Source organism: Mobula hypostoma, chromosome 1 (genome assembly GCF_963921235.1).
Source record: "Mobula hypostoma chromosome 1, sMobHyp1.1, whole genome shotgun sequence".
In the NCBI taxonomy this organism is placed as follows: domain Eukaryota; kingdom Metazoa; phylum Chordata; class Chondrichthyes; order Myliobatiformes; family Myliobatidae; genus Mobula; species Mobula hypostoma.
In genome coordinates this window covers 227,404,029-227,429,580 of record NC_086097.1, presented here as the reverse complement: position 1 = coordinate 227,429,580, position 25,552 = coordinate 227,404,029, and the positions used below count along the sequence as shown (strand labels likewise).

General features: G+C 41.8%; 1 protein-coding gene across 1 annotated transcript in view; it reads right to left on the bottom strand.

The window, feature by feature from the left end:
* Positions 1 to 25,552, bottom strand: part of LOC134349574 (paramyosin) — a 674,039-nt gene that overhangs the window by 130,605 nt on the left and 517,882 nt on the right. The window contains exons 20-23 of the mRNA XM_063054149.1: positions 23,200 to 23,309; positions 15,995 to 16,069; positions 2,861 to 2,954; positions 2,233 to 2,303 (exon numbers count right to left, since the gene is read on the bottom strand). Of these exons, the coding sequence (XP_062910219.1) occupies positions 2,233 to 2,303; positions 2,861 to 2,954; positions 15,995 to 16,069; positions 23,200 to 23,309 (350 nt within the window). The remainder of the gene's footprint in view (positions 1 to 2,232; positions 2,304 to 2,860; positions 2,955 to 15,994; positions 16,070 to 23,199; positions 23,310 to 25,552) is intronic.

Sequence of the window (25,552 nt, the reverse complement as noted above, 5' to 3'; positions counted from 1 at the left end):
TTGTTTTTTCCAGATTCCAACATTTGCAATCTCTTATGTCTTGACTGAACAGTTTAAACAGTTACTTAATTCTTCAGTGAAGCATCTTTTCTTACAACAAAGCAATGACTTAAGCATAAAAGATACCAACATTGCTAACAAGAGACAAATGCTATTTTCAGTAATCCATAAAGCACCAGTACCCTCTCTGTAAATACTCCAAATCTATTGGAGTGATTGGCAGCCCATCCTCAACACTCTCTCTGGGCCAACATTGCCAGCATTGAATTTCCAATTACAGAGTCAGCTGCCTCAGACAGGCCACGTGGTGCTCACCTTTATTTATATTGTTGTAAACCAAATGTTAGTAGGGAAGTGGTGTTAGGTAAATTGAAGGGATTAAAGGCAGATAAATCCCCAGGGCCAGATGGTCTGCATCCCAGAGTGCTTAAGGAAGTAGCCCAAGAAATAGTGGATGCATTAGCGATAATTTTTCAAAACCCTTTAGATTCTGGATTAGTTCCTGAGGATTGGAGGGTGGCTAATGTAACCCCACTTTTTAAAAAAGGAGGGAGCGAGAAACCGGGGAATTACAGACCGGTAAGCCTAACATCGGTGGTGGGGAAAATGCTAGAGTCAGTTATCAAAGATGTGATAACAGCACATTTGGAAAGTGGTGAAATCATTGGACAAAGTCAGCATGGATTTGTGAAAGGAAAATCATGTCTGATATTCTCATAGAATTTTTTGAGGATGTAACTAGTAGAGTGGATAGGGGAGAACCAGTGGATGTGGTATATTTGGATTTTCAAAAGGCTTTTGACAAGGTCCCACACAGGAGATTAGTGTGCAAACTTAAAGCACACGGTATTGGGGGTATGGTATTGATGTGGATAGAGAATTGGTTGGCAGACAGAAAGCTAAGAGTGGGAATAAACGGGACCTTTTCAGAATGGCAGGCAGTGACTAGTGGGGTACCGCAAGGCTCAGTGCTGGGACCCCAGTTGTTTACAATATACATTAATGACTTAGACGAGGGAATTAAATGCAGCATCTCCAAGTTTGCGGATGACACGAAGCTGGGAGGCAGTGTTAGCTGTGAGGAGGATGCTAAGAGGATGCAGGGTGACTTGGATAGGTTGGGTGAGTGGGCAAATTCATGGCAGATGCAATTTAATGTGGACAAATATGAGGTTATCCACTTTGGTGGCAAGAACAGGAAAACAGATTATTATCTGAATGGTGGCCGATTAGGAAAAGAGGAGGTGCAACGAGACCTGGATGTCATTGTACACCAGTCATTGAAAGTGGGCATGCAGGTACAGCAGGCAGTGGAAAAGGCGAATGGTATGCTGGCATTCATAGCAAGAGGATTCGAGTACAGGAGCAGGCAGGTACTACTGCAGTTGTACAAGGCCTTGGTGAGACCACACCTGCAGTTTTGGTCCCCTAATCTGAGGAAAGACATTCTTGCCATAGAGGGAGTACAAAGAAGGTTCGCCAGATTGATTCCTGGGATGGCAGGACTTTCATATGATGAAAGACTGGATCGACTAGGCTTATACTCGCTGGAATTTAGAAGATTGAGGTGGGATCTTATTGAAATGTATAAAATTCTAAAGGGATTGGACAGGCTAGATGCAGGAAGATTATTCCTGATGTTGGGGAAGTCCAGAACGAGGGGTCACAGTTTAAGGATAAAGGGAAAGTCTTTTAGGACCGAGATGAGGAAAAACTTCTTCACACAGAGAGTGCTGAATCTGTGGAATTCTCTGCCACAGTAAACAGTTGAAGCCAGTTCATTGGCTATATTTAAGAGGGAGCTAGATAGGTCCCTTGTGGCTAAAGGGATCAGGGGGTATGGAGAGAAGGCAGGTACAGGGTTCTGAGTTGGATGATCAGCCATGATCATACTGAATGGCGGTACAGACTTGAAGGGCTGAATGGCCTACTCCTGCACCTATTTTCTATGTTTCTATGTTTAAATCCATCCTAAAGCACAATAAAAGAAAACAAATTTTAATTATGTTTAACTTGAATAAAACTGACTTTCATTTTGACTTTCAGTTACTTTTTAGAAATATTAAAATATAGTTTTCTTGGTTCATTCCGAATGTTCCTGAAACAGAAAAGCTTAGCTAAAGCTCATTGGGTGTAGTGAAATTGCCAATATGCTAAAAAATATTACTTATAAACAAATGAAATGTAGCAGAAGATACGGTATTTCAGTGTAGATATGACATAATCACTTACTCTTGATTCTTCAGTTGACTTCCGAGTTGATTGGGCAGTATTTGTTGACTGGCACCATGACTCTGTAATGCCTATTAAAAGAACCACTATTATATTCATTGAGTATTCTGACTATTAAAGTTTATCAAGTACTGTACACATAAAGGAAACACAAACAATAATTACAGAATGCTAAACGAGAAAATCTGTAGATGCTGAAAATCTGAGTAACACACGCAAAATGCTGGAGGATCTCAGCAGGCCAGGCAGCATCTATGGAAAAAAGTACAGTCGACGTTTTAGGCCGAAAACTTGAGTGTACTTTTCTCCATAGATGCTGCCTGGCCTGCTGAGTTTTTCCATCATTTTGTGTGTGTTACTGTTATTGAATGCTAGCAATATTTAATTTCTACAACAAAACTCTTTGTTAAAACAATAAAAATAGATATAATTTTACAATTTGTGCCTTTTAACTGGAAAGATTAGGTTTAATCATAAAAATAAACAAGGCACTGAAAATGCAAAAAGTTCACAACTTTATGAATTTTAAGGCAGAATGGAATATGAAATTGGATAAGATCAATTACTGCTCAAATCACATTAATTACTGCTAAAACTGCACAATGGAAATACTGTATACTTTACGTACCTTTAATTGTTCTGTTTTGTTTTCCTTTTCTTCCATCTCAGTTTTTACCTTCTTCAATTCTTGATTCAAATCTTTAATGGTTTCCTGTAAACAACTGTGAAACAATATTGTGACATTGTAATCATTAAGAAATGCATTTGTTACAAAGATTTAATTAGAAGCAAGATTCTTACTGAAACCATCAAATTACATTACTCTGGATCATTCTCATTTGAACTTTTAAATGAAATATTGGAGAGTTGAATGAAATTTTAGGGAGTCTACAGCACAGAAACAGGCTTTAAATCTCATCTAATCCGTGCCGAACTATTAATCTGCCTAGTCCCATCAACCTGCACCCAGCCCAAAGCCCCCTGTATCCCTCCCATTGATATTCCAATATCCGTATTAATCTAAAATATTGAAATCAAACCCATATCCACCACTTCTGCTGGCAATTCGTTCCACACTCTCACCATCCTCTAAGTGAAGACGACCCCTCATGTTCCCTTTAAACATTTCAGCTTTCAACCTTAAAACATGAACTCGAGTTCTAGTCTCACCCAACCTCAGTGGAAAAAAACCTGCTTGCATTTACTCTAGCTATACACCCCATAATTGCTTATACTGTACCTCTATCAAATCTCCCCTCATTCTCCTGCACTCTAGAACCTTTCCCTATAACTTGTGTCTTTATGGCCTAGCAACATCTTATACATTTTCTCTACATTCTTTCATTCCTTTTGATTATCTTTCCTGTAGGTAGATGACCAGAACTGCACACAATACACACAATACTCCACATCAGGCCTCCTGTTTCATCTCAACATCTCAATTCCAGTACTCAATACTTGGATTTATTAAGGTCAATGTAACAAAAGCACTCTTTACTACCCCATCTACCTATGATGCCGCTTTCTTGGAATTATGCATCTGTAATCCCAGATCTCTTAGTTCTACTGTACTCCTTAATGCTCTACCCTGGTATGTCCTCCCAAGGTGCAACAGCTCATATTTGTCAGCATTAAATTCCATCTGCCATTTTTCAGCCCATTTTCCCACTGGTTCAGATCCTGCTACAAGTCTTAATAGCTTTCCTTGCTGTCTACTACACCCCTGATCTTCATGTCATCTGCAAATTTGCTGATCCAGTTTACTACATTATCATCCAGGTCACTGATATAGATGACAAACAACAATGGACCCAGCACCGATCACTCTGGCACACTAGTTGCAGGCCTCCAGTCAGAGAAGCAACCATCTACTACCACTCTCTGGCTTCTGCAAACACAACACCACTGTCTAATCTAATTTGGTACCTCATCCTGAATGCGAAGTGACTGAACCTTCTTGAACATCCTCCCATGCAGGACTTTGCCATATGCCTTACTAAGGTGCATGTAGACAACATCCACTACTAGGCCTTCATCAGCTTTTTTGGTTTCTTCCTTTAAAAACTCTAGAAGATTGGTTAAACATGACCTACCATGCATAATGCCATGTTGACTATCCCTAATCAGTTTCTGTCTGTCCAAATACTTATACATCTGGTCCCTTAGAATACCTTCCAATAATATACCCACTGGTGATATCAAGCTCACTGGCTTATAATTTCCTGTCTTATTCTTAGAGCCTTTCTTAAAAAATGGAATACCATTAGCGATCCTCCAATCCTCAGGCACCTCACTTAGCGCAAAAGATATTTTAAATATCTCTGCTAGGGCCCTTACAATATCGGCACTAGCCTTCAACAAGATCCAAGGGAACACAATGTCTGGCCTTTGAGATTTATGCACTTGAATTTGCCTCAAGACAGCAAACAGCTCCTTCTCTGTAATTTGTATATGGCCCATGACCTCACTGCTGTTTTGCCCCACGTCTGTAGACTCTGTGTCTGTCTCCTGAGTAAATACAGATACGAAAAAATCCATTTAAGATCACCCCTATTTCTTTCGGCTCCATGCATAGATGACCATTCTGATCAGCAAGAGAATCAGTTTTGTCCCTGCTATCCTTTTGTTCATAATATATCTGTAGAAGCTATTGGGATTCTCCTTCGCATTGTCTGCTAGAGCAACATCATGCCTTCTTTTAATCCTCCTGAAATCTTTCTTAAGTGTTCTCTTGTATTTCTTACACTCCTCAAGTGCCTCATTTGTTCCTGCCTGCCTGTACTTGCTATGTAGCTCCTTATTCTTCTTAACCAGGGCTTCGATATCTCTTGAAAACCAAGGTTCTCTAAACCTGTTATTCTTGCCTTCTATTTTGACAGGTACATACAAACTCTGTAGTCTCAAAATGTCATCTTTGAAGGCCTTCCACTTATCAAGCATGTCTTTGCCAGAGAACAACCTGCAGCAATCCATACTTGTTAGATCCTTTCTGATACCATCAAAATTAGCTTATTCCCAAGTTTGAATCTCATCCCAAGGATCAGACCTATCCTTCTCCATAGTTATGTTAAAACTGATGACATAATGATCACCCGATACAAGGTATTCCCTGCACAAGCTTCTGTTACCTTCCATCTCATTCCCTAATTGGAGATCTAATATTATACCCTCTCTAGTTGGAAACTCTATGTATTGATTAAGTAAACCTTCCTAAACACACTTGACAAATACTATCCTATCCAGCCCTTTTACAGTATGGACATCCCAGTCAATTTCTGGAAAGTTAAAATCACCTATTATCACAATCTTATATATCTTACAACAGTCTATGATCTCTCTACAACTTGGATCCTGTAAATCCTGCTACCTATAGGGAAGTCTATAATATAACCCCATGAATTTAATCATACCTTTCATACTCTTCTGTTCCACCCTTATAGCTTCTGTAGCTGAGCTCTTCAGCCTGTCCTCTCTGAGTACTGCTGTTCAATCTTCTCTGACTAGTATGCCACCCTTTAATCCCACCCACTCGATCATGTCTAAAACAACAGAACCCTGGAACAATAAGATGCCAACTGTGCCCCTTTTGAACCAAGTCTCACTAATGGCCACAACGTTATAATTCAGCATGCTGATCCATGCCCTAAGCTCATCCACCTTTCCTACGATACTTGGACTGAAATATATACAATTTGGAACATTAGTCCTACCATGCTCAACATCTTGTACGTAGGCTTAACAACATCTTTCCCCTCAACCACTGCACTATCTACTATGGCACTCTGGTTCCCATCATTCAGCAACACTAGTTCAAATGCCTGATCACCACCACGACCACCATGCAGCATGAGCAAACCTTCTCTTAGAGATATTTCCTCCAGTACAGGTGCAAACCATCCCTTTTGTACAAGTTCATCTTCCCTGGAAGAGAGCCCAATGATCCAAAAATCTGAAGCATTTCCTCATACACCAACTCCTTAGCCACATGTTAAACTGTATGATCTTCTTATTTCTGGCCTCACTAGCATGTGGCACAGGTAGCAATACTAAGATCACGACTCTGGAGGTTCTGTCCTTTAACTTGGCATCTAACTCCCTAAACTGACTTTGCAAGCCCTTATCACCCTTTCTAACCATTTTATTGGTAGTGACAATGACTATGGCCTCTGGTTGCCCACTCTCCCACTTAAGAAAGCTGGGAACTCAATCCTAGATGTCCCTGAGCCAGGCACTCAGGAGGCAACATACAGTACCATCTGGGAAACTCGTTCTCGTCCACAGAACTCTTGTCATTTCCCCTAGCCATTGGGTCCCCTATCAGAATCAGGTTTATCACCCGCAAGTGTTGTAAAATTTGTTAACTTTAGCAGCAGTTCAATGCAATACGTGATAATATAGACAGAAAAATAAACAAATTTATAACCAAGTAAATCAATTACTGTGAATATACATATATACACACAGTGAAATCCCATTATAACGCGATCGTTTGGGTCCATAACATGTCATCGCGAAAAAAGTAGGGTCGCGCTAAATCAGGGCTGTTGTTACTGTAGAATTGAAAACACAAATTAATTTTTAGTAAAGCTTTTTAATACACAAAACAACAAATAAAAACATTCAAGAATATTAGCAATCACCATTTACAGTTTATTTCTTAAAAAAGTGATCCGAGTGTTCCTTGCTTGAACGTAGCATGTCACTGGCTGCGAGCGAAATCTAGAATGCTTCTGAATTGGAGGCTTTTTATGTGGTCCACCTCCTGGGTCTCCAGCCAACGGAGGCTAGCCTCGAGGTGTTCAATAGCTTCAGACACTTTTGGGGGTGGGGGTGGAAGCTCTTCGTTATCACCTTCTTGTGGCTCGAGAACCGGTACACTTGCCTCTGCCGGTGCTATAGTTATGTTACGGACGATCTCAGCGTCTGTCACGTGCTCATATGTTGGGCATTCGTCATCGGCAGAGTACCACTGGTGTAGCTCTTCTTTGTTCCATTCAGACAGCTTCTCTGCCTCACGCACATCTTCCTCTGTGAAGCCGTACAAATCTGGCTCATCATCATCATCTTCTGTGGTGGATTGGCGTGATGAAAAGGCTGGCCCCAGAATCTTCTCCCAGCATTTCTCTACACATGATGAGCTGACTGCTGCCCAGGCCTTCCCACCTAAGTGGCAAACTGCCTTCACGTTCAGGCTTTCCAGATAGGCTTCAAGCTTTGTTGAGCCATCTACAATTCTATGAATTAATTCCAGCCTGTAATTCTGCTTGAACACGGAATGATCCCCTGATCTAGGGGCTGGATCTTGGATGTAGTGTTCTTGGGGAGGTAAGAAACTCGGATCTTTCCGTCATGGCTTACTAGGTTGGCGGCTGGCAGATGAGCGGGACAGTTGTCAAGCAAAAGAAGAGCTTTGGGTTCTAGCTTTTGCTTACGCAAATAAGTGCAGATGGCAGGGACAAAGGTTTTGTGAAACCAATCCTCAAAGATGACACTTGTCATCCAAGCGTTACTGCTGTACACGTACTCGAATGGTAACAACTTCATAGCGGGGTGAGCGAGATTTGGCAATCATGAGTGGTTTTAACTTATGTATTCCAATCTTGTTTACACAAAACAACAACGTCACGTGATCCTTGCGTTGTTTGAACACCTCATGTCAGTGAGCGTCATCTTTGCTGGCCAGTATACGGTCTGGGATTATCTTGTAGCAGAGGCCTGTTTCATCATAGTTGTACACTTGTTCTTCCATGTAGCCACCTTCTTCTAAGCGAGCTTTTAGTTCAGCCTGGTATTCACTGGCGGCGGCACTGTCGGCTCAGCCAATTTCTCCTGACACTAACAGTTGAAAAATCCCGTGACGGCGTTTAAACCGACCTAGCCATCCATTGCTAGCTTTGAACTGTGAGGTTTCTCCATTGATCTGCTTGTCAAACTTCTTGGCTTGAGCTTTGAGAATAGGACCGGAAATTGGAAGGCTTTCTGAGCGAGCTTGAATGAACCACTCATACAGGGAGTCATCGAGGCTGACATCTTCGGCTGTCTTCAGGTGTTCGGCTTTAAGTCCTGCTTCTTCTTCAACTTTGCAAAGTGATGCGCGTAACTTTTCTTCGTGTGATTTCCAGCCACGAAATGTTGATTCCGGTATCCCGAGGTCTCGTGCAACTTGAGTTTGACTTTTAGTGTTGATCACGTCACGTGCGTGAAGCTTATCTTTCACAGAAAAAGATTTTCTTAATCTAGCAGTTCATTTCATTTTGAGCCAAAAAAAGGTCCAGTGACTCACACAAAATGCTGGTTGAACGCAGCAGGCCAGGCAGCATCTGGTCGAGACCCTTCGTCAGGACTAATGGATAGTAAGAAATTTGAAAGTGGGAAGGGGAGGGAGAGACCCAAAATGATAGGAGAAGACAGGAGGGGGAGGGATGAAGCCAAGAGCTGGGAAATTGATTGGCAAAAGGGATACAAGGCTGGAGAAGGGGGAGTATGGATTGACATGGGCATGATAGAGTGTGTGCCTTCAGGCTTCTGTACCCCATTTCTGATGGTGACAATGAGAAGTGGGCATACCCTGGGTGATGGAGGTCCTTAATAATGGATGGGGGTCCTTAATAATGTATATCGCCTTTTTGAGGCACCACTCCTTGAAGATGTCCTGGATTCTGTGGAGGCCAGTACCAAAGATGGAGCTGACTAATTTTACAACTTCCTGTTTGGGCCTATGCAGTAGGCCCCCATCCCCATACCAGACAGTGATGCAGCCTGTCAGAATGGTCTCCATGGTACATCTAATGAAGTTTTCAAGTGTTTTAAGTAACAAACTGAATCTCTTCAAACTCCTAATGAAATATAGCCACTGTCATGCCTTCTTTATAACTGCATCGATATATTGGATCAGGTTAGACCCTCAGAGATCTTGACATGCAGGAACTTTAAATTTCTCACTCTCTCCACTTCCAATCCCTCTATAAGAATTGGTTTAGGTTCCCTCATCTTATCTTTCCTGAAGTCCACAATCAACTCTTTCATCTTACTAACATTGAGTGCAAGATTGTTGCTGTGACATCACTCAACCAGCTGGTATATCTTGCTCCTGTATGCACTATCATCTCCATCTGAGATTTTACCAACAGCAGTTGTATCATCAGTAACTTTATAGATGGCATTTGAGCTATACCTAGCCACACAGTCATGGGTATAGAGGGAGTAGAGTAGTGGGTTAAGCACACACCAGTGCTGACTGTCAGTGAGGAGGAGATATTATCACCAATCGGTACAGGTAGTGGTCTTCCAGTTAGAAAGTCAAGGATCCAATTGCAGAGGGAGGTACAGCGGCCCAAGATTCACCATCCTTAAAGGCAGCCAACATCGGCCTCTAAGACAGAGATCACAGGGTCACTGGGTGCAGCAGGGATCTTCACAGCTGTAGTTATATTTTCCCTTTCAAAGCAGGCATAGAAAGCGTTGAGTTCATCTGGTAGTGAAGCATCGCTGCCATTCATGCTATCGGGTTTCGCTTGGTAGGAAGTAATGTCTTGCAAGCCCTGCCAGAGTTGACATGCATCCAATGTCGCCTCCAACCTTGCTCGGAATTGTATCCTTGCTCTTGAAATAGCCCTCCGCAAGTCATACCTTGGACAGACCTGGGTCACCAGACTTAAGTGCCACAGATCTAGCTGTCAGCAAATGACGTACCCCATGGTTCATCCACAGCTTTTGGTTTTATGTTTCACTACAGTTTGCCTCTTCTCATCCCTTCCCTTCTGAGCCACAGAGCCACACTCAGTGCCAGAGACCTGGCTGCTGTGGCTTTCCTCTGCTAGGCGATCCCCTCAACAGTATCCCAAGTGCTATACCTGTTGTTGAGGAGAATAGCCACAGGGATACTCTGAATTAGCTCCCTTTTCCCGTTCCCCTCCTGACTATCGCCCAGTTACCTGTGAACTGCACTTTGGATATAACTACCTCACTGTATCACCTGTTGATCAACCCATCAGCCTCCTGAATGATTGAGAGTTCATCCAGCTCCAGCTCCAATTCCTGAACATGGTAACTAAGAAGCCGCGGTTGGGTGCACTTCCTGCAGCTGTAGTCATTTGGACACTGGAGATCTCCCTGCTGTCCCACATCTCGCAACAGGAGGATTTCACTATCCTGAGAAGCATTCCCACTGATCTAACTGCGCAATAAGAAAGAAAATTTAAAAAGAGAAAATCTACCAACAGCCTTCAGCCGTTCTTGCCTAAGCCTCTTAATCCTAAACCTAAACCCCCCTCTAACACTGGCCCACTCACACAATGGCCACTCTGCTTAAACCTAACCTCTTTTTATTGGGTCTTGCCAAGTGACTAATCCAATGTTTCCTCTGGAACTGTGATGTACAGAATGACCCAACTGTTCCTGCTTGCTGCTTTTGAAACATTAAATAGAGTCATCTGCAATGCCCATTTTTGCTATCACCTCTAGCAGTAATGTGAATACAAACGTGAAATTGCTGTACTGTTGACAACACTAAAGGAGAAATAGTAAGCGTCCCTCCTTACTTTCTCAATAAGCCTTGCATGAGGTACCTTGTGAAATGCCTTGCTGAAATCCATATACCTGTACACTACATCTACTGCTCTACCTTCATCAATGTGTTTAGTCACATCCTCAAAAAATTTAATCAGGCTCGTAAGGAATGACCTGCCTTTGACAAAGCCATGCTGACTACTCCTAATCATATTATGCCTCTCCAAATGTTCATAAATCCTGCCTCTCTGTGGTAAGGAGGTATGGGATCCAAGGGAACCTTGCTTTGTGGATCCAGAACTGGCTTGCCCACAGAAGGCAAAGAATGATTGTAGACGGGTCATATTCTGCATGGAGGTCGGTGACTAGCGGTGTGCCTCAGGGATCTGTTCTGGGACCATTACGCTTCATGATTTTTATAAATGACCTGGATGAGGAAGTGGAGGGATGGGTTAGTAAGACAAGGAGCAGCTAGTATCTAATAGACATCTGTAGCATGATACGCCACTGGAAAAGCTATGGCTTTTAGAAATGATACATGTCAACACTAAAGGGCAAAGCCTAGAAAGGTGACTGGTTTATTCGATGACCAAACTTGCAGAAAGAACACATTCAACTGTAAAGGAAGCAGGGAGTTTTACTGAAAAGGCAGTTGTGCTTTGTCATATTAGAATTGACCGAGCTTCATATCTCTGTATCCCTTGAAGAATCAAAGGATTTTGCATGTACATGTTGTTTGTTGGCTGAAAGAAATGCAGGAGGTGCTATTGCGGAAGTTTATTTTTCCTTCTGTAAAACCTTGTTGCCTGGTTGTCCACAAGACTGACAAATCCATAAAGAAATAGGGAATCTTTTCTCCACTACGTCTGGATTTACCTTCAATGGGCAATGGAAGTATTAATACTCAGATAATTGCTAAAAATAAACCATCTATCAACTCTTCAAAGCATTGACAAATCCAGAATTTTTCCCATCAAAATATATATGAATAATTATCAAACAGAAGTAAATTCCCACAATGGCAGGGAACAGGTTAACTAAATTGACAAATTCATGAAATTGCATCAAGATAAAAATGGTACAATCAAAGGTGGGAATTGGAGGGTAGACTGCAAAAGTGAAAGGTATGCAGAAACATTTGATGTATTTGTTCTTTGGTCTTTTGAACAGCAGTACAACAAACATGAGGGGGATACATACAGTAGACTTGATAACATTGTATACAATGGTTATTCAAGGACAAGTCCTCTAACGATGTGACAAGCAGGAGAAAACCAATACATGAAAGTGTAGAACAAGAATTTATGGAGATTACTCATGATGACCCAGAACGAGGGGTCACAGTTTGAGGATAAAGGGGAAGCCTTTTAGGACAGAGATTAGGAAAAACTTCTTCACACAGAGAGTGGTGAATCTGTGGAATTCTCTGCCACAGGAAACAGTTGAGGCCAGTTCATTGGCTATATTTAAGAGGGAGTTAGATATGGCCCTTGTGGCTAAAGGGATCGGGGGTATGGAGGGAAGGCTGGTGCAGGGTTCTGAGTTGGATGATCAGCTATGATCATACTGAATGGCGGTGCAGGCTCGAAGGGCTGAATGGCCTACTCCTGCACCTATTTTCTATGTTTCTATGACTTGCAAGATGACACTGGTGACACATGGTGATGTGTTTCAGGTAGCTTAGAAACCTTCTAAATATATTTCTTCTGAACTACAGACCAGTGAGTCTTACTTCAGTGGTTGCTAAGCTGATGGAGAACATCCTGAGAGGCAGGATTTATGAAGATTTGGAGAGGCATAATATGATTAGGAATAGTCAGGCTGGCTTTGTCAAAGGTAGGTCATGTCTTACGAGCCTGATTGAATTTTTTGAGGATATGACTAAACACATTGATGAAGGTAGAGCTGTAGATATAGTGTACAGGTATATGGATTTCAGCAAGGCATTTCATAAGGTACCTCATGCACGGCTTATTGAGAAAGTAAGGAGGTATTTCACTCCATGGTTTTCGGTCGAGCGCCGGATGCTCGGAGAGATTTGGCAGGGGGCGGGCGCCAGGTGCTCGGCCGGGAGTCGTGGTCAAGTGGTCGGTGACTTGGGCCGGCTCCCCCCCCCCAGACTTAGTCTGGTGAGGAGGGTGTGAGGACACCCAGCAGGACTAAAAGAAACAAGACCTGACAAAGAGCAGATGAGCTCCTTGTGAGCCAACGGCCATCTTCCATGGAAGACAGCAAAGCCTCACCACGTATCTACGAATCGTATGCTATACACCTAGTTAGAAGAGATGATGAACTTGGGCGCTGCACCGTGTGACTGGACCTGCCCAAGGCCTCTGCCTAAGGAAGGGCCGAGCTCGAAGAAGCGGTCGCGGCTGGAGGCCGACGCGGCCTCGGGCTCGTGTTCAGCAGGGGCGGCGGCGGGCGGTGCCAAAGTGGCCAGTGAGAACAAACTGGAGGAGAGGCTGTACTCGGTGCTGTCGCAAGATCGAAGAAGATGGAGGTGCATAGCTGCCAACCCCGGATTCAGGACAGCACCCACTGACTGACTGACTGGAGGAGGTATGGGAACCAAGGGCACCTTGCTTTGTGGATCCAGAACTGGCTTGCCCACAGAAAGCAAAGAGTGGTTGTAGATGGGTCATATTCTGCATGGAGGTCGGTGACTAATGGTGTGCCTCAGGGTTCTGTTCTGGGACCGTTACACTTCGTGATTTTTATAAATGACCTGGATGAGGAAGTGGAGGGATGGGTTAGTAAATTTGCTGATGACACAAAGGTTGGGGGTGTTGTGTATAGTGTGGTGGGCTGTCAGAGGTTACAGTGGGACATTGATAGGATGCAAAAATGGGCTGAGAAGTGGCAGATGGAGTTCAACCCAGATAAGTGTGAGGTGGTTCATTTTGGTAGGTCAAGTATGATGACAGAATATAAGACTCTTGACAGTGTGGAGGATCAGAGGGATTGGGGTCCAAGTTCACAGGTCACTCAAGGCTGCTGCGCAGGTTGACTCTGCGGTTAAGAAAGCATATGGTGTTTTGGCCTTCATCAATCGTGGAATTGAGTTTAAAAGCTGAGAGGTAATGTTGCAGCTATATAGGACCCCACTTGGAGTACTGTGCTCAGTTCTGGTCGCCTCACTATAGGAAGGATGTGGAAACCATAGAGAGGGTGCAGGGGAGATTTACAAGGACATTGCCTGGATGTTTACAAGGCACATGCCTTATGAGAATAGGTTGAGTGAACGCGGCCTTTTTTCCTTGGAGCGACGGAGGATGAGAAGTGACCTGAGAGGGGTGTATAAGATGATGAGAGGTATTGATCGTATGGATAGTCAGAGGCTTTTTCCCAGGGCTGAAATGGCTAGGATGAGAGGACACAGTTTTGAGGTGCATGGAAGTAGGTACAGAGGAGATATCAGGGGTAAGTTTTTTACACAGAGAGTGGTGAGTGCGTGGACTGGGCTGCTGGTGATGGTGGTGGAGACGGATACGATAAGAATCTTTTAAGAGACTCTTGGACAGGTATATGGAGCTTGGAAAAATAGAGGGCTATGGGTAACCCTAGGTAATTTCTCAGGTAAGGACATGTTCAACACAGCTTTGTGGGCCGAAGGGCCTGTATTGTGTTGTAGGTTTTTCTATGTTTACACGGATGGCAATCTGCAAACTGTAATTTCCCTTGAAGTAATGCACTTATAAAACATTTTAATGAACTAGCAATTTCACAGCCTTCTGAAGACTTGGTGAACTTAACTTTCAAGCATGATTTTATAGTACTTTTAAGTGGATGAAGGTGCATTGCAATAGCCAAAAGAGAGGGAGGTCAGGAGGTTTCCAAGCCAGGCTAAGATCACGGGGTATCAAAATTCTTCTACCAGCATCTTGTTAGCAAATGTATTGTAGAGTTGCTGGAGAACAACATCGAGGACCTAAGGGCAAGACTGCTGTGTCAGAGGGTAGTGAGGCCAGCTGAGAAGATCATCGGGGTCTCTCTTCCCGCCATTAGCGACATTTACACCTCACGCTGCATCTGCAAAGCAAACAGCATTATGAAGGACCCCACGCACCCCTCATATGAACTCTTCTCCCTCCTGCCATCTGGCAAAAGGCACTGAAGTATTCGGGCTCTCATGACCAGACTATGTAACAGTTTCTTCCCCCAAGTCATCAGACTTCTCAATACCCAGAGCCTGGACTGACACCAACCTACTGCCCCCTACTGTGCCTAATGTCTTGTTTATTATTTATTGTAATGCCTGCACTGTTTTGTGCACTTTATGCAGTCCTGGGTAGGTCTGTAGTCTAGTGTAGTTTTGTATTGTTTTTTTACGTAGTTCAATGTAGTTTTTGTATTGTTTCATGTAGCACCATGGTCCTGAAAAACGTTGTCTCGTTTTTACTATGTACTGTACCAGCAGTTATGGTCGAAATGACAATAAAAAGTGACTTGACTTGACTGTTCTACATATGTAAGCTAACGTCCTAAAAAGCCAGTGAGTTGGGGGTGAGGCCTTTCCAACTGTCTCAATATTGAGGAGTGAAACTGGCCACTTAGGTTGGAAGGACTTTGCCTGGAACGGTCTTTGCCAATCAGCTATATTCACCTTGGGAGAATGTGCCTGGGAACATGTCTGAAGAACCAGCCCAGAGGGAACGCACGCGTGCCTGATTTGCCATTAATTGGAAGATCTACCCTATTAGTTCTTGAATACAATCTGCAATCTCATTAGTTCATTTACTGTTTTCAAAACCTTTTCTGTATGCACTTTAATCATATGCCACTTTATTAAATGAGACAATATTTGAATCACTTAATTTGCTATTTTAAAAGATAACCTTCATGGTTTTCATTATTTTATGTTTAATCACAATATTTAAACTGGGTTAATTACCTTCCAACCAGTAAAACAAAAACAGAAAATATAGAAAATATAGGACAGAGCAGGTCAGGCTGTATCTGTCAAAGAGAAAAAGAGTTTACATTTCAGGTTCAAGACTCCCCATCAGAACTGAGTAAACAAAGAAGACGGTTAAATTAAGCTGCAGGGAGGATGGGAAAGAAGGATGTCTCTGATAGGATAAAACTGAGCTGACCATGAGGACATGCCTTTATCTGACCAATAAGTGAATAGGAGCAGTTAGCGAATGAGACCATACATACAATGAATAACACAGGATTTGTGAAAAGCACAGCAGGAGGACACTATGACATACATTACAATATACATTAAATGCAGAGATATTTGATTGCTTACACTTTATCCATAGTTAAGCGAGAGACAAGTTGGTTTTGTTGTTGGATTTTTGTACCCAAAATATTATTTGCATGCCTAAAGAGAAAAAAAGTGCAAGATTACCTTATCTTTTCTAAAAGAGCAGCATGCTGCATAAATTAATAAATCAAAAAATTCTACCCTGTTTAATGTAAGAGTAATAATCTATCTGTCATTTACATTGTGCTGATAAAGGCAACTCAATGTGCAGTTTTCTTTCCCTTTCACTTCCCTGTCTCAGTGACTATAATCATGGTAGGTTATCCTGCTTTAATCTCTAGGGCTCAACTTTTTGCTTTTAAAGATACAGATTAATGATAGGAAATCATAAATAGGAAGCTTGTAAATGATACCAAAAGAGGGAAGTTGATGGATGGGATAAAATTTGCAGATTGCGGAAAGATTGATAGAAGGTAATTGATAAAGGAGTGGTTTAGAGAAAGTAAATAATGGAAATTTTACAATTCTCAGAAGGCTTAATGGCCAATGATTGCAGATTTAAAATTTTGATCAAAGGATATGAGGATGTAAATATACACACTTTTATTGAAAAGGTAGTTAGATATGGGATTCGTAAACACAAAATAATCTGCAGATGCTGGGGTCAAAGCAACACTCACAACACGCTAGAGGAACTCAGCAGGTCGGGCAGCAACCGTGGAAACGATGAGTCGACGTTTCGGGCCGGAACCCTTCGTCAGGACTGTAGGGGGAAGGGGCAGAAATCTGACGTAGACTGGGGGACCGCTTCGTCGAGAACCTCTGCTCTGTCCGACAAAACAGACAGGATCTCCCAGTAGCCACCCACTTCAACTCTGCTTCCCACTCCTATTCAGATATGTCCATACATGGCCTCCTCTACTGCCATAATGAGGCTAAACTCAGGTTGGAGGAGCAACACCTCATATACTGTCTAGGTAGTCTCCAGCCCCTTGGTATGAACATAGAATACTCCATCTTCTGGTAATTCCCTCCCCTTCCCTTCCCCTATCCCTATGTCACTCTGCCCCCTCCTCCAGCTGCCTACCACCTCCCTCCTTCTACTACCCATTGTGTTTTCCCCTATTCTTTCTTCACCTTTCCTGCCTATCACCTCCCTGCCTCCCTTCCCCCACCCCTTTATCTTTCCCCTTACTGGTTTTTCACCTGGAACCTACCAGCCTTTTCCTTCCCACCCTCCCCCCACCTTCTTTATAGGGCCTCTGCCCCTTCCCCCTACAGTCCTGATGAAGGGTTCCGGCCCGAAACGTTGACTCATCATTTCCACGGATGCTGCCCGACCTGCTGAGTTCCTCCAGCGTGTTGTGAGTGTAGATATGGGATTCACCGTCTTTAATGGTGGTGGAAATAGAGCTATTAGTGTCTTCCAGAAGGAACTGAATGGATGCCTGTGAAAGAACAGTTTGCAAACTCATGGGGAAAGAGCAGGAGAATGATGCTCTAGTGGGATTGAGCATTTACATGATGGGCTCAACTGCCTCTGCCTGTTCTGTAATGATTCTAAGTATCTATAATATCAGAAAGTAGCTTGTTGGACACGAAAATGGCAAATGGAATTTAATGAAAAAGCTGTGAAGTTAGGGTTTTACAAAGGGCAAACATGATATTACATAATACCAAGATTGCAAAATACCAAGAAGAACCTTGTAGTGTATGCCCACAGGTGGCAGAATAAGTAGATATATTAGTTAAGAAGACATATGGGATTCTTGCCTTCATTAGCAGATAGCTAGCATTAGCTGGGAGCAGGAAAGTCATACTAGAAATGTACATTCCTAGTTCTGTCACAATAGAGGTTTTGTGTACAATTCTGGTAACCACACTTCAGGAAGGATGCAATAGCACTTGTAGGCTTGCAAGGATAGTAACTAATTTGTAAGTGGTTATGTAAATACTGTGATTTTTATGAAAGGATAAAGCTATGAGCATGAATGCCCTGTTTATCTTGGATAAGATGTCTATAACAAAGGACCTAGGTACGGAGGAGAGTTGAGAAAATTTATTTTAGCAAAGTATAGAAGGGTTCTGGAACGCATTACTTGAAAGAGTGAAGTCCAAGATCTCATCACATTCAAATGTACTTGGATGAGAACTTGAAAAGTGATAAGCTAGAAGGATGAGAAATAAAAGCCGGGAAGTGGAGTTACCCTGTGGAATTAATAATTTCTCATGTTTTAACTTTGACAAAATTATCTTCTTTTGCTCTTAGTCTGCCTGTTTGGTATTTAACTCTTTAAATTGTAAAGGGAACATTGCCAAAAGGGCAATGTTACAATAGTTATGGAAGAATACAATATGCAGTTGGATTGGGAAATCAGGTTGGTATGGGATTCCAAGTGGGGGAATTTCTAGAATGTCTACAAGATAGCTTTTTAGAGCAGCTCATGGTTGAGCCCTCTAGGGAATCCGCTATTCTGAGTTGGGTATTGTGCAATGAACGGGAATTGATTAGAGAGCTTAAGGTAAAAGAACCCTGAGGGAAAAGTGATCATAATATGATCAAATTCACCTTGAAATTTGAGAAGGAGTAGCTGAAGTCATATGTATCAGTATTAGAGTAATGAAATCACAGAGCCATGAGGAGAGTTGGCCAGAATTGATGGAAAAGAACACTGACAGGGATGATGGCAGAGCAGCAACGGCTGGAATTTCTGGAAGCAATTCAGAAGGCACAGGATATATATATCCCAAAGAGGAAGAAGTATTCTAAAGGAAAGATGACACAACTGTGGTAACAAGGCCAACAAAAAAGCCAAAGTGAGGGCCCACAATAGAGCAAAAATAAATGGGAAGTTAGTCAGCGAGAGCAGATGGTGTATACCCCAGGGTACTGAAAGAGGTGGCTGAAGAGATCATGGAGGCATCTTTCAAGAATCACTAGATTCTGGAATTGTTCCTAAAGACTGGAAAATTGCAAATGTCACTCCACTCTTCAAGAAGGGAGAGAGGCAGATCAAAGGAAATTATAGGTGAATTAGTTTGACTTCAGTGGTTGTGATTGGGAAGATGTTGGACTGTTAAGGATGAAGTCTCAGGGTATTTGGAGGCACATAATAGAATGGGCCATAGTCCATAGTCCATTTTGCCTGACAAATCTGTAGGACTTCTTTAAAGAAATAACAAGCAGGGTAGACAAAAGAGAATCAGTGGATGTTGTGCACTTGGCTTTTCAGAAGGTCTTTGACAAGATGTCACACCAAGGCCGCTTAACAAGCTATGTGCCCATGGTATTACTGAAAAGGATCTAGCATAGATAAGATAGTGGCTGACTGGCAGGAGTGGGAATAAAGGGAGTCAGTGATTATTGGTGTTCCACAAGGGTCTGTGTTGGGACTGATACTTTTTACATTATATATCAATGATTTGAATGATGCAATTGATGGCTGTGTTGCAAAGTTTGCAGTCAATATTAAGATAAGTGAAAGGGCAGGAAGTTTTCAGGAAACAGGGAGATGACAGAAGGACTTAGACAGATTAAGAGAATTGGCAAAGAAGTGGGAGATGGAATACAGTGTCGGGTTGTGTATGGTCATGCACTTTGGTAAAAGAAATGAAAGAGACGACTATTTCCTAAATGGACAGAAAATATAGAAATCTGAGGTGCAGAGGGGTTTGGGAGTCCTTGTGTAGGATTCCCTTAAGGTTAATTTGCAGGTTGAGCCTGTGGTGAGGAAGGCAAATGCAATTGTAACACCCAAAGAAAGGTTTCACTGCTAACATAATGGTCTATCTGTAGAAGTTCCGTGTTTGGGTTATGGTTAGAGATAACGGTGCTTTGGAATGTGAGCTGTCCAATGAGGGGAATGTGCTTTAGTGTTGTGTGCCTGACACCGGTGTGAGCTGGGTCCTTTGTTCAGTGGGAAATGAAGAGAGAAGATGCTGAACAGATCTGGTCGTAGGATTCTACCCAGTATAGGGGACCGTGGTTCAATGGAGCAAAGTGCCAGGGTCTACTGAGGATTGGTGACTATGTGTGACTTTTGGTAGAGTTGAGCTCCAACATATGCACATTTGATTGTTTAATTATAATGGGCCCATTTTGTTTCTTCTTTCTTTTCTTTACTAACACTTTAGTTAAGTTGAGATTCATAAATATAATTCCTTTAATTGTATGCCGTGTGCTGTCTGTTATTTCTTGGTACTGAGTTGTAACAAGGTAGCAGATTACACAGCAGCCACACAAACCAGGGTTCTGGGTGGGAGAGCCGTCTCAATCTCACGGTTTGGTGGGACCAGAGTGTGTATTCCTTAGATTTACACAGCCAAGGAAGCCAGGCGGTTTCACAATATTAGCATTAATTTCAAGAGGACTAGAATGTAAAAGCAAGGAGACTTTATAAAGCACTGGTGAGGCCTTGCTTGGAGTATTGTGTGCAGTTTTGGGCCCCTTATCTTAGAAAGGATGTGCTGAAACTGGAGAGGGTTCAAGGCAGGCCCATGAAAATGACTCCAGGATTAAACAGCTTGTCATATTAAAAGCATTTAATGGTTCTGGGCCTGTAGTCACTGGAATTTAGAAAAATGAGGGTGAACTAATTGAAACCTATTGAATGGTAAAAGGCCTTGATAGAATGGATGTGGAAAGGATGTTCCCTATGGTAGAAGTGTCTAAGACCAGAGGATGCTGCCTCAAAATAGAAGGGTGTCCTTTTAAACTGGAGATGAAGAGGAATTTCTTTAGCCAGAGAGTGGTGCATCCGTGGAATTCAATGCCACATGCATCTGTGGAGGCCAAGTCTTCATGTATATTCAAAGCACAGGTTGATAGATTCATGACTAGTCAGGGCATGAAGGGTTATGGTCAGAAGGTTAGAGATTCGGGCTGAGAGGAAGAATGGATCAGCCACGATGAAATGGTGGAGCAGACTCTATCGGCCAAATGGCCTAATTCTGCTCCTATATCTTAAAGTCTTATGGAAAAGCTGGTGTTTATGTGAGAAGTGCAAATGTAAATACAACTTGTATAAGAGGAAGAAAACAGAAACATCCATTTTTGAAACCAAGTCCAAGAGTTTATATTGCATTCGTTTATTTTGAAGACAAAATTTGAAAAAAAGAAATCTTGAGATAAATGAATATTTATGCATTAAATCATCACAGCATTGATAAGCAATAACCTTCCTCACACAGCCTCCTGAATTAAGTCTTGGTGTATTTGTTAGATACGCTGTCAGAAATTTACTTGTCAATGGTATGGACGTATATAAGGTGATACTGCTAATTTTTTTGTCATATGTAAGTACTGCCTTTGGATGAGTGATTGTTACCTTCATCAAATAAAATGCCATTTTGTTAGTTATGGTGACCCAATAATTCTTATGTTTCCTCTGTAAATTGCATGCTACTTCATTTTTTTTTGTTTTCTCTTGCTGATAATTAAGTACAGTGGATTCTAGTTAATTAGGCCATTGGTTAATGAGAGCAGCCACTTATTTGGGGCAACGCTTAAAGAACAAAAACTAATCGAGAAAATTGCCTGGAGTCCTTTTGTTTATTTGTGACATTATGCTTCTTAATTGGACAGGAGACTTGCTGAACAGGTTCTCACTTGTGTCAGTGGCATGCACTTGTGTGGCTGTTAAGACGCTACACCATATTTGGAGTCACAAACATGAGGAATTCTGCCAGCAACTTTTATGTGTGTTGCACCATATTTAGAGTGAACAGTTTTTAAATAGTGTCAGTTGTGTGTGTTTGTGTTCTAAAACAAGTGATCTTTGTTGCTGATAGCATTAAATAAGCAGTGAGACAATTCAGAACTGTTTTGCACTCTGCAGTTTTCAAGCATTCAGGCTTGAAGATGTCAGAAATGGCCAGGAATGAAACTAAAATGATTTCACTACTTCAACAAGTTAAGAACTATGAAGAATTTGAAGGTATTGGTAATCATCATGAATTTTACCTTTGTTCCCCGGGACACTCAACTCTCTTCTGGGGCTCCAAGTAGCTTTTTTTGCATGCAACAATGGCCACATCCTGGTACAACTGCTTTAATAGGTGGGCTAAACAATGTGAGGATAGCCAGCAATTTTCATAGCCTGGTGAGACTGGGACATGGCTGTCCTAGCAGGCAAAGCCAACTCTGGCAAACTGAGCAGATGAGATCTACAGAGGGATCCAAGGGTCAGGAAGATGGTTCTACAATGCCCTGTGGAGAGTGAAGAGCATGATGAGGCACAGAAGTCATGGTCATCCACTGCAACCAGGGAAGACCCCAGTTGTGATGTACCATGGACCTATACTACCGAGGCTGACAGAGTGGAACTTCCCCAGTACAACAGCTTGTCCTCCTTAAAAACTCTCCTCTACAGGTTTCCTGTAATTGTCGTATGCAATGAACAACCACCAGTAATATTGGTAGTTTTCTAATTTGTTTTGTATTTTATTTGAATGCATAATTTCTTACTCAGTTAAACAGTAGTTTGTCTTTTGTATACATTTTTAACTATTTCCATGAAAGTTTGGCCAAAATGTAACTGGTCCTGATGTGTCCCAATTAACTGGAATCCACTGTATTTGTTTTTGTACAGTGATCTTTCCTTTTATTTTTAAAGTATGGTCTATGTTGCTTTAGAGCAGGGGTTCCCAACATTTTTTTATGCCATGGAACAATACCATTAACCAAGGGGTCCATGGACCCCAGGTTGGGAACCCTTGCTTTAGAGACATAATTGATACCTAATTTGTGCACATGTATGTCCTGCAAACTGTAATTATGACAGTAACTATTAAACTTATTCTTGTTGGTGTTGGCTGAAGGTCAGTTGTTGATCAGGATCATTGGAAGAGCTTCTCTTTCCCTTTCAAAAAGTGCTGTGAGATCTTTCACAACCACTGGATCAGGCAGATAGGACATCTGATAGATGAATTAGGTGGAGCAAAGCTATATCACATGAATACCAGAGTAGGTGCCAGGAGGAGGTAGTTGAACTGGAGAGCTTTGTAACAATTCATGCTTGGTCAATGTCAATTTTAAATCTGAGATTACAGCTAACTAAAGATATTAAGGGTAATGGGGTGAAACGGATTTAAAGTGAAAAATTAGATAGAATTTCTTCGTATGGCAGATCCAGGCATGAGGGGCTAAATATATTCTAATGTCACAATAACATTGAGGCAAAATGGACTGAATGACATCCTTCTGTACTGTAAAATTCCAAAGTTAAGCAATGATAAGTTGTCCTCACCCTTGCTCTGTGATCCATTCTTTAACACTCGAAACCATTAATTCACTTTCTTCTTGGAGCCGATTGTTGTCACTTTGTGCAGCTTCCAGTGCTTGTTTCTGGGCTTCCAGCTGTGGGTGCAGACAGATAAAAGAGGGAGAGAAATCATTTAAATCTCAAACTCAGGTATCTCTATTAAATTGTTCTTTGCCTAGGAGTGTTGTAGTCTTCACTAATTTCCAAAATCTCCCTCAAATTTGCTTGTAATATTTTATTTTGATTAAAGCTCTTCACAAAGCACGCTACACTATGTAAAAGGAAATGCTCTAAAATTTGTCTATACGTGCATTTGCTCTTCAACAATGTGCATCTGTATTTTTTTGGGAATGAACTGAAAAGAAAACAATTTCTAGTTTACCACACATCACTCCAGAAATACCACTAGATTAATCTGGGTGACTCATCCTTGGACCCCTGAGGTGATTTTCACTTCTGAGCACAAGTGATATTACTAAACCTTGAGGCTATCACTTTTTTTAAACATTATGGTGGAAGGTGAACCACCCTCACCCCAGAGTAACTATCATTGGGCACTCCTTGGACAACTAAATCTTCTTAGTTGTCCCAAGAGTGCTTTGCTGGAATGCCTCTTAACTTCACCTTGAGACCACTGCATTGCAATAACCATCTCCTACCACTTTCTCCCTGAACCACTCTGATCTTTATCCTGAGTATACAATAATCCCCAAAAGCCCAGTCCATAATCTCCTGATAGCCATGAGGCTTCTTCTCCAACCCCGATCTCCCTCTCCTGTGAACTTCAAAACCCCTGATATAGACTGTATTTCTGCTTCCTTGCTTATCCAAATATCTCATTCTCAACCTGATTCTTGGAAAAAAATCTCTCTCCCAATCAACACAACACAAAGCTCCAAAACATCTCCACACCAACACCTCACACCAAGGTATAGAATGGAAATATATAATACAACTTATTAAATTTTTCCATGATATTCCCTATCATACAGAACTATAGGGAATATCATGAAAACAGCAACTATCATCTCTGTCTTAATTTATATTGCTGTGTGCAGCCAGCAAGCCTCCAGACTTTACTGGTTTCACAGATTCTGTTAGGCATGACTTAGATGTTGAAACTTAAATACATCCATACCTCATAAAGGAGAGATGACTGTGGTTGCAAAAAGTGGTGTGTTATTTTAAAATTGAATCTTTACAAATATGTTTTTATAATAGTTATGCATTAAGGTTTTGGTAGTAGTGGTAAAAAGGAGTAAAATGATCCTGTATGGTCTGAGGGAGCAGGAAGCAGTCAGGTAATAGCAGGAGATAACAACAGAGTTCTCAGTCAGGACTGTGGTTCCAAGGGCATACATGCAGCAAATGACAATGTTTTATTCTCTCACAAATTCTCAAGCTGACTGAATTTCTCTTCAAATGTCATACTCCACAATTAAATGTCCCCTCTGTCTCCTTTGTTCAAAGATACCAATCTCAGTCTAGACAGGTTCTGCACATAACTATAATTCTCCAGCCCAGACAACATCCTCTTAATACTGCTCTGGGCTGTCTCTCGTGCAATCACATCTTTTTTGTACCATGATGGCACATGAAGTTATAAATTAGGAGCAGGAATAGGCCACTCGGCTCCTCAAGCAGACTCCGCCATTCAATAAAATCATGGCTGATCTTATTGTTACCTCAGTTTTCTATTCCACTGAGCCTTTAACACCTCATAATTCAAAAAAACCTGTCAAGTGCTGCCTAAGAAATTTTCAAAGTCTCTCCCACTACTACTCTTTGAGGAAGAGAGTTCCAAGTCTCAGAAGTTACAGGGGTAAAAATTGCCTTATCCCCAACTTAAAGAGTTTAAATAGTTCTATATTTTTCCCATTAGCAGAAATATTCTCTCCACGGCTACCTTGCCAAGACCCCCCAGGATCTCATACATTTCAATCAAATCCTCTCTCACTTTTCTAAACTGCAGCCAATGTAAGCCTTGCCTGTCCAACCTTTTCTCAGATAAAATGCCCATTCCATGAATCATTCTAAAAAAAGCTTCTTAAACTGATTACAATTCATTTGTCACCCTCCTTAACCAATGGATTTAAAGTGAGAGAGGTAAAGTTAAAAAATTGATTTGTGAGGTATGAAGAGGAGAGGGAGGGGTAAGACAGGGGCCAGTAGGTTTGTTTACTCCACGCTTACTTTCTAAATCCAGTTTGGCCTCTTCCCATTTTGCATCAGAATCAGAATCAGGTTTAATATCACTGGCATTTGTCATGAAACTTGTTAACTTTACAGCAGCAGTACAATGCAATACATGATAAATAAATATAGAGGGGGAAATCCT